General features: G+C 36.5%; 1 protein-coding gene across 1 annotated transcript in view; it reads left to right on the top strand.

Annotated features, from left to right (window-relative positions):
- TRPM1 (transient receptor potential cation channel subfamily M member 1) overlaps positions 1 to 6150 on the top strand; it is an 841064-nt gene extending 834914 nt beyond the window's left edge. Inside the window, exon 25 of the mRNA XM_044078483.1 lies at positions 4282 to 6150. Coding sequence (XP_043934418.1) covers positions 4282 to 5599 — 1318 coding nt within the window. The 3' untranslated portion in view covers positions 5600 to 6150. The remainder of the gene's footprint in view (positions 1 to 4281) is intronic.
- The last annotated feature ends 3485 nt before the right edge of the window (positions 6151 to 9635 follow it).

The raw sequence follows: 9635 nt of genomic DNA, 5'->3' as shown, positions 1-9635 counted from the left end.
AGGCCAAAATCACAGCTGAACTGCAGTGAAATGGTTAATACAGCCAAAGAGGAAAAACATTCAAACTGCATTCATACTTTGCACAGACATCTTAGGCACAGAAGTCCTGACACAATAAAGAAAATGGTTGAGGGTAACTATGCAAGTGGTGTAAAAATTAGCCAGTCTGATCAAATAAAGAAATGTACCAACTGCATTAAGGGAAAAATGACAAGAAAGCCTTTTCCAAAGCAGGGCAACAACAGAGCTCAAAAACCTCTAGACTTAATTTATTCAGATCTTTGCAGTCCAATGAAAAACATGAATCCAGGAAAGAAGAGGTATTTTCTTAGTTTCATTGATGAATACTCCAGGTATACCACATTGTACCTTCTGCACAACAAGGATGAAGTGCCAGCAAAGTTAGAACATTATCTAACTCAAGTAAGTAATACAATTCGCAGAATGCCCAGAGTGCTACGTACAGACAACTGGTCTGAATATACAAGTGGCACAACATAAGCCATTCTCATAAAACATGGAGTTTTATTCCACACCACTGTACCATATAACCCAGAACAAAATCGCATTGCAGAAAGAATGAATTGGACTCTCTGTGAGAGTGGAAGGAGCATGATTTTTGATGCTGATATGCCAACCACATACTGGGGAGAGGCTATCGTGTCTGCATGCTGTCTCCAAAATCACTTGCCAGGAAAAACAACAGAAAACTCTATATGAACTGTGGAACAGAAAGAAACCAGATTTGAGACACATCAAAATTTTTGGAAGTAAAACCTATGTGCACATTCCAAAGGAAAAATGTACAAAATGGGATCCATGTGCAAAGGAAGGTGTACTTATGGGTTACAGTGAGTCTCAAAAAGGATACAGAATTCTACATCCAAACACAAACCAGGTAACAGTCAGCACAAGTGTGATTGTTGATGAAAGTTCTGTGTGTTCAAAGTTTCAAGAACTGACATAAACTGTTTAGTCTGAGGGAATATCCACATCCATGTCACAAGAAAAACAAGAACAAACCTATACAGAAATAGAAATTATTGCAGACAATTCAAAAACTGATAAAGAGGATGCTGAACCACAAATGACTTCAATCAGGAAATCAACAAGAAGCAACAAAGGTATTCTGCCTAGATGTTTGCCTTATATGGCTCTCACAGCAGTTCAGGCTGAGCCGGGTTGATGGGAAGAGATGCAAAAACTACCACCACATGAGAAGCAAATGTGGATTAGACCACCTGATGAAGAGATGACATCACTCAATAAACTCCAGACATGAACACTTTCAGAGCTACCTCAAGGTAAATATATAATTGGATGTAAATAGGTTTTAAAGCGAAATGTGACTCTGAACGGAAAGTCTGTACATAAAAGGCAAGGTTAGTTGCAAAAGGATACTCACAAAAATTTGGTGAAGACTATGATGCTGCTTTGCTTCAGTTGCCAAAGTATTCTGAGAACAATGATGACAGTGGCGACTTTATAGAAAATGATTGTGAAACATCACAATATCAAGACAGCTTTTCTTAATGGAGAAATATAAGAGGAAAAATGCATCACAGCCAGAAGGATATGTGAAAAATGGAGAAGAGCATCTTGTTTGCAAACTTCAAAAATCCCTGTGTGGTCTTAAACAAGTGGTGTGAGAGTGGAACTCAAAAGTAAACAAAGTTCTGCAAGATGAAGGATTCATGCGAAGCAAAGCCGATCCAGGCCTGTACTCTAAATTTATAGTTGCTGAATGGATGTATCTGTGTGGATGACTCGATTATTGTTTACAAAAGGAATGATAAAATTGCAAAGTTAATAACCATACTCAATCAGCACTTTGAGGCTAAAGATCTTAGTGAGGTGACATACTACCTAAGAATTAACATACGGCATAAGGAGGATGGCAGTTTGCTGTTGAAACAGAATGCAAAAATTGATTCAATTCTTCAACATTTCAACATGGCTGAGGCTAAAGAAGCAGGCCCATGGACATACCCTATCCAAAGTTGGAATGAGAGGAAGATCTTCTACCATCTAATGAGCAGTACAGACAAGCAGTGGGGCCACTTCAGTACATTGCAACCACTACATGTCCAGGCATTGCAGCAGCCATGTCGCTTCTCTGCAGGCGTGTAAGTAAACTCCATTAAAGAGACTAGAATTCAATAAAAATTAGATATCTCACAGGCACAAAAGGCTTGAGTTTAAAGTTGACAGCAGTTGGTGACTTAAACTTCACAGGATATGTGGACTCTGATTGGGTGAGTGACCTCAACACATGCAACTCTACAAGTGGTTACTTGATCAAATTAGGAAACAATCCTATAGCCTGTTCCAGCAAGAAACAGATCATAGTGGCATTGTCTTCTAAAGAGGCAGAATATATTTCTGCTGTCTATGTCAGTCTATAAGCTATTTGGTTGTAACAGTTACTTGAAGATCTTGGAGTGCCAGTGTCCCAGCCTACAGTCTTATATGAGGACAATCAGGGATATATTAAGTTTGCAATCAGTGAGAAGATCAATGCAAAAATAAAGCATATTGATGTCAGACACCATTATATTCTGACTTGGTTGAACAGAAAGTGATAGTGCTTTCATACTGTGAAACTGATAAAATGATTGCTGATGCTATGACAAAGCCACTCACAGTAAACAAGTCTGTAGATTTTGGATCACAAATGGGGTTGACGTAAGTAGTAGTTGTTCAGTGGGGGTGTTAGACATACACACACACACACACACACACACACATATATATATATATATATATATATATATATATATATATATATATATATATATATATATATATACATATATACAGGAACCAGTCAGATAGATGAAACCACACTTCCCCGATGACCAGATCACCGAGACCCCATCGCCGATGGAGGAGATCGCCGACAATGGTGAGTAGTGCGGAATGGGATGTATTCCCATTTCTGCAATGTGGGGCGATCTCAGAGTTGGTATATTTAAGTAGAGGGGTGTGGGGGGTGCAGGAGGGCTTGCCTCCTGCTATACACATGTTACTTTTTGTTTTTTAGTTGTCTTGTGGAAACAGGAATACATTCCGTTCTGTAATACTTATACTTACCATTGTCAGGGATGTGTGATATCGGGGATGTAGTCTCGGTGAGTTGGTCGTCGGGGAAGGGTGGTTTTGTGGATCTGATATGGATCCATATATACACATATAGCAACAACTACTATGTGTGTGTACAATATATTTCAGTTATGTGTAATACTATGTTTAGCCACAAGATGGCAGGGTTTTCTGGTGGACACTTATGGTAATATGCTTGATGTAATTTCCTGTTCCTTGTGCAGTGTATTTCATGACATTAAAAAAATAAATTAATAAATAAATAAATAAACGTACCGCGGTTTAGACTGCTGTGCCCAGAAGAAGTTTTTCCTAACAATAATAGACTTTCCAGGGGTGGAGAGGACACTTCCTTCTATCTAAAGCTTCCCCCACCCCAATTCCTGCACTTGTTCAAGTGCTGTTATGGCACAATTGTAGTTTCCTGGGTAGGTAGTTTGCCTCCACACCTCACCTTCAATGTCTGCAATAGTTTCAGATCCATAATGGCACAATTGTAGTTGCTCTGGTGGCTAGTCTTTAACCCCACCCATGACCCCATACTGCTATATGTACCATTATGGCACTCAAAGTTAGAGTAATCCCTAGTGACTAGTGTTTCCCCAAACCCCCCAATCCCAGTGCTTCTTTTTGGGTTTGCTAAATGATTGCCATGATGTGATATGGCCAGCCATGCTGATCTACATGACTGAGTGATTTCTTGAATCACTCAGCATGTAGATGCCTTCCTGGAGGTGGTTTTGGGGGAAATAGCAAATTGCTAATTAGCTTATACCTGTCCTCCAGACTTCCTTAGCATTTAGCTCAGCTACAGAGCCAGTCCTGTCCAGTATTGCATGTCTTCCTGCTAGATCAATATGCAGCAACATGTTAGGGCCATTTATTAATACAAAAAGGTTACCACAACGTGTACACAAAGGTACCATTGTGAATACCCTTGTTTGTTTTACAGTGTTACAGCATGAAATGAGACAGAATAGATGTGTTAAAATTATAAAATATCTTTATGGACATTACCCCACATTTTATCATTGGTATAATTTACACTCTGTTGTAAATTATCATTTATTTAATACTGCTATAATAATTTAAAAACTTAGCTTATACAGGATCAGAGTCTACACTTGATTTCATCTTGTAATTGATCAACATCTTTAATATTTTTTACTTGCTCCTTAGGGTAGAAAACATGGCAATGCGTCTGGAGGAAGTTAATGAAAGAGAACATTTCATGAAAGCTTCTCTTCAAACAGTGGATCTTCGATTATCCCACCTTGAGGAGATATCTGGTAGAATGGTGAATGCATTGGAGAAATTAGCAGGTGTGGACAAAGCTGAGTTAACATACACTCACTCAAGACCATCCTCTGAATGTGATGCGGCTTATCTTTTAAGGCAAAGTAGTGTCAATAGCTCTGAGGGTTATAGTATGTACAGATACCAGCTAGAGGGAGACAGTCAGCCATACACTGATAGTGAATCTCCACGCAGAAGAACTTCCAGCTGTAATAACAAGATTGAAAAAGAATACACAGAGCAAAGGATTCAGCTGACACCAGGCTGTCAAGGCAGCCTTCCTCATGTGTCCAGCATACAAAGGGTTTCATCAAAGGATTCACCCCAAAAAACATTACAAAGTGAACAGGATTCTAACAAACCAAATTCTTGTGTAGACATCTGCATTGGTCAATCAGGTGGCAGTCAGGGGGAGTGCAGGATGGATAACTCTGCTGTTCAAAGACATTTGAATTCTTGCACCTTAACTGTGAATGGACAAATTGCATCAGGGGCTAGCATTCGGAATATTGGGTTGTTAGCAGAACGTGCAAAGCTGGAGGCTGCTATCTCTTATCCATTAGAAAAATCAAAAGCCAGGCGCTATTATCCTTCTCAGAGTTTCGACAGTTGCCAAACCACAATACTGAAGTCTAGAAGCTTTATATTTGCTCAAGAAGGGACACTGCCTGGTGGAATAAATAACACATCAGCAGAGAACAGTATCACAGTGGACCAAATGTATCATTCTGCAGTTGGACAGTGGGCCACTCAGTGGACATATAAAGTTCAACAGAGTGGCTTTTCAAAGCCTCCACCTAATGTAGCCCATGAAAAGGTAAATGATCATACAGCTTTTGTATCAGAAGCTGAAAGACTAGCGGAAGAAAAACAGAATTTAAATGATACAGAGGATGACAGTGACACAGGTGACATCAAAGACAGTGCCTCTTATCCATGTACACCTGACACTGACTGGGCAGAGTCTGAAAACTCTCTTACAGTTAAGGATGAATGGACTTCAGGATATCTGACAGGAAGGTCAAAAAGCTTACAAAGCCACAATAAGAAGGCCAAGTCAATGACCGCTACATTGGTTAAACCCAGGCAGGCTAACAGTGTAAGTAACCTTACAGTAGTGTGTGGCAGTACAAGGGAAGAACAGTCCAGAAAAAGCACACATGATGTGAAAAAAGAAAACAATACTGAAACTGAGTGTTAATTTAGCCCTGACAAACCACAGCAGATATAAACAGAATATAATACAACAAATCAAAACTGCTGCAGTACTTGGTTTAAATGATTAATGTAAGAAATTAGGTACAATTATTACAAAATGAATACACTGTATATTTTCAAATATGTGTATATTTATATTTCAATTTTCATATAATAAATTGTAGTAGTCATGGCAGTTTTTCACCTTTACAGACAATTTATCCATAAATTGTGTCATTTTAATTATTGCTTACCATACTGTTACAATTTGCTTTAAATGTGCCACAAGAGGTTAAAATATTTAAACGTTCTTACTGATGTTCCACATTTTTATTGTACAAGTTTGATCTCATATAATATCATATATGAAAGACAACAGTCTAACAAGCACAAGAAATGCAACCGTGACTATGTTGCAAGTATAAAAAAAACACTAAGAACATCAACATGTTTAATGGGAAAAAATCATTTAAGGTTTATTCCAGATTTTAGTAAAAGTACATTTATAAACATTGCAAACTTTCTTCAGTATTAAAAAGTATGGGCTATATTACAGCAAGGTTTTCTGTGACTTTGACTTCAATCTCATTTATACTAAATGGACATGCTCATATATCCTTTGCAAAAATTCCTATAGAAAATTTTCCTTTCACTAAGCTGTTTCTGGTAAAGATCAGTTCAGTGACTGTGAATTTCAGAACAAGCTTCCCCTCAGCTCAGACCAAAAAAAAAATCATTGACTTACCCTTGGATATCAAAAAGGTACCCCCCCGAAAAAAAAAAAAAAAAAAAAAAATATATATATATATATATATATATATATATATATATATATATATATATACAGAGATACAGAAGCAGATTTACTTCCACCCCAAATACACATTCATAGTCTTAAACAATCAAGAGTCATCCTTAGTAATTTATTCCTGTGCTGTTTATTTGTATTTAGATATGCATATTTTCTGCATTTAACCTAATCCCACGCAACATTAATACAGTTAAGTTTCATGTACAACATTTTCTGACTTGTGTGGTGCTCCTCTGAAACAGGATGGACCTCCTCAGGGAGGCTAATTCTCACTATTTGAAAATAACCTAGAGAAAAAAACTAATTACACACAGACTGAGATTACAGCAAGAATATGATGGAAACAACTTAATTTAATTTTTTGTGCTTGTTTTTTCATCGCCAGTGTTTTCTGTGTAACAGTAAGCAACTATGTATTCATGTTGTGCATATAGATATTTTGTTACATTGTTTGATTTTCCACACTCTAAATATTTATCCCTTTCCCCTGCTTACACTATAAAATGGAAAGATCACCTTTACAGAGTAGGGAGATATTACATAAGCCAAAAAATAATAAGCAGGCTACAAAAAGAGAAAACCACAAACTCGTTTAATAATTTAGTGCTTTCACCCAGGAATCTCTTGAGCTTCATCAGAATGGAAAGGTTCTGATAAAGCTTGGGAGATTCCTGGGTGAAAGTGCTAAATTTGTGGCTTAAATTATTAAACGAGTTTGTGGTTTTCTCTTTGTGGAGCCTGCTTATTATTTGTTGGTGTTTGTTCTTATCATTGGTGTTACCAGATATTACGTAAGGTAAGTATTTAATATCCAGCAATGTTGGCAAAGATTATATCTATTGTACATAAGGTCTATTTCTTGGTAAGGCTACAACTGTCTAGTTAAAAATGGCAAGGGTTGTGTAAGGTGTAAACAAAATGTACACCACAATTTTAGAATATACACAAGAACGTACAAGGTGCACAAGAAAAATTTTTGAGGTAGATGATCTCCATATGCAATAGGTATGGTCAGACTTAACAACAGCATTAGAGTGTACATTTTGCTTTTGCTGAAACAGAGGTAAATATAAGAAAGTAATAGCAACCTGAAAATATTTATAAGCAAACCATGATCTGGTTTGCTTATAAATATTTTCAGGTTGCTATTACTTTCTTACAGTAATAATTATCTCATAAAACTTTTAATGTCAAAAGTACATCATCATTGCATTTCAGCCTTCAAGACGTTTAGCTTATAATCCCTTTCCTCTCATTCATCCATTTATCCACTTGCCCAACTACCACTCCCACTTCTTGTCAAATTTTCCAACACTATCCTGCTAAAAAAATCAGATTTACTACAATATTTTATACTGAAAATTCAACTAATAATCAGTATTGGACATAACTTATAAAAATGTATTTATAGTGATCTGCAAGAAGAAAATAACATGGCAGCACTGGTAATATTACAAGACACAACCTTAAGTCTAAGAACCTCGTTAAATGTTTTTTCCAAAACATGGAATGTCCTTATCTTTATTTAATCTCCAGATTTCTATAGGGAGCCTATCTCTACCCAGAGTCTTACCTAAAGCTTGACATTTCATCACCTCTCATATTTCTTAAACTGTTATAAGGAGGCAGGACATGACTACAATTCTTTGACTAACCATTATTTTCAGCAATTTAACTGCTAACAAATAGTCCTGAATCTATTTTCTACCACCACCCTCCAAACACACATACTCAGTTTCAGATGTAGATGGTAATATTCCGTAAACATCTCCACAATAATTGCAGGGTTGCGTCTCATGAACCCACTCATGTTGGGTCACAGATCTGCAATAATTCTGTGAGTCCTTTACAACCTGTTTCTAATCATCAATCACTTTTGTTATTTGGATAGGTTATAAAAGGTATCATAAAGGTATTCTTTCTGAAAAATTGCATTTTTATTGAGAATTTCATGAATTTCTTGACTTACATCACTCAGTTTAGTATTTTTACCAGCATTCAACATATTCTTCTAACTCTCTAATCTATTACTCTTTCTTTAATATATGTATACTCCGCTTTCAATAATGTATAGTATATTGTTTCCACTCTTGCTTTACAGCCTGCTTAATTTTTTTTCCCTCAAGTAATGATATATTTTTGTGGCCTTTTCTAATATATATCATCACTATTTTTACACCATTTCTCAAAACTTTCTTTTGTTAACTAGTATACTAAGTACCTACAGTAATGGTCTGAGACAAAAGGTATAGATATCCCTAGATTACTCCCTAAAATAACCTTATCAGAAATTACAATAGGATATGTGATAACTCCTATAGTTAAACTGTTATTCTCTTCTGATATACGTAATCCATCCATCTGAGAAATCAATCTGTATTTCTTAGTATAATTTATATATCTGAGTTTTTCAGACTGCCTCCTCCCTAACTATGGCAGTATTAACCAGTCCCATTTTCTTTGTACAAACTTCACATACCTTCCCTGCCTTAGAACACTGCCCAACCAAAGATCCCTTAGCATGTCTATAGTGTTTGTTACTATATTCCTTTCTCTCAAATACATCACCAGCCATTCTTGAAATGCAGCTATAACTTTCATTGTCTCACTGCCCTGTCTTACTACAGTGCCTGAGGAAGGGATATACGTTAAAAACTGTGATTTCCCCATAAAGCCTTTCACTCATATATAATGCCCAGTCACATCACTTATCATTTTCCAGTTGTGAATAGACATATATTTGCTATAAGTAAGATCACCCCCCTTCGTTTTACACCTAGAAAAGTAGCGTGCATGCTCCTTGACCATATATAGTTAATTAAAGACTTGTATACGTCGTCTAAGTACATTTCCTGCAAAGCCACAATAGAAAGCTAGGACTGTTTTAATATAAAATAATTATGTTCTTCCTCAGCAGATTGGTAAGTCCATTCCCATTCCATGAGCATAGTTTCAACATTATCAAGGTGCATCATCAGTCTGCGTGACTTTTTTAACCAAACGACCCATAAACTACAAACATAGATAATTACATGCACCAGCAATACTCTCTTACATAACAGCAGCTGCAAGCCAGTATAATATACAATTAGTGCAAAACATAATGAAAACCTTAACATTTATGTTTTATAAACACTGCATGCATCAGCACCCAGAGCAAAACAAGTACAACAGTTTTGAACTCTTAATTACACAAGTTCCTCTCCAATCTTTTTCGACACTCCATCCT

This window comes from Protopterus annectens, chromosome 7.part1, assembly GCF_019279795.1.
Source record: "Protopterus annectens isolate FY-2018-M chromosome 7.part1, PAN1.0, whole genome shotgun sequence".
Classification (NCBI taxonomy): domain Eukaryota; kingdom Metazoa; phylum Chordata; order Ceratodontiformes; family Protopteridae; genus Protopterus; species Protopterus annectens.
The sequence above is the reverse complement of the archived record's forward strand: the minus strand, read 5'-3'. Positions and strand labels throughout refer to the sequence as shown.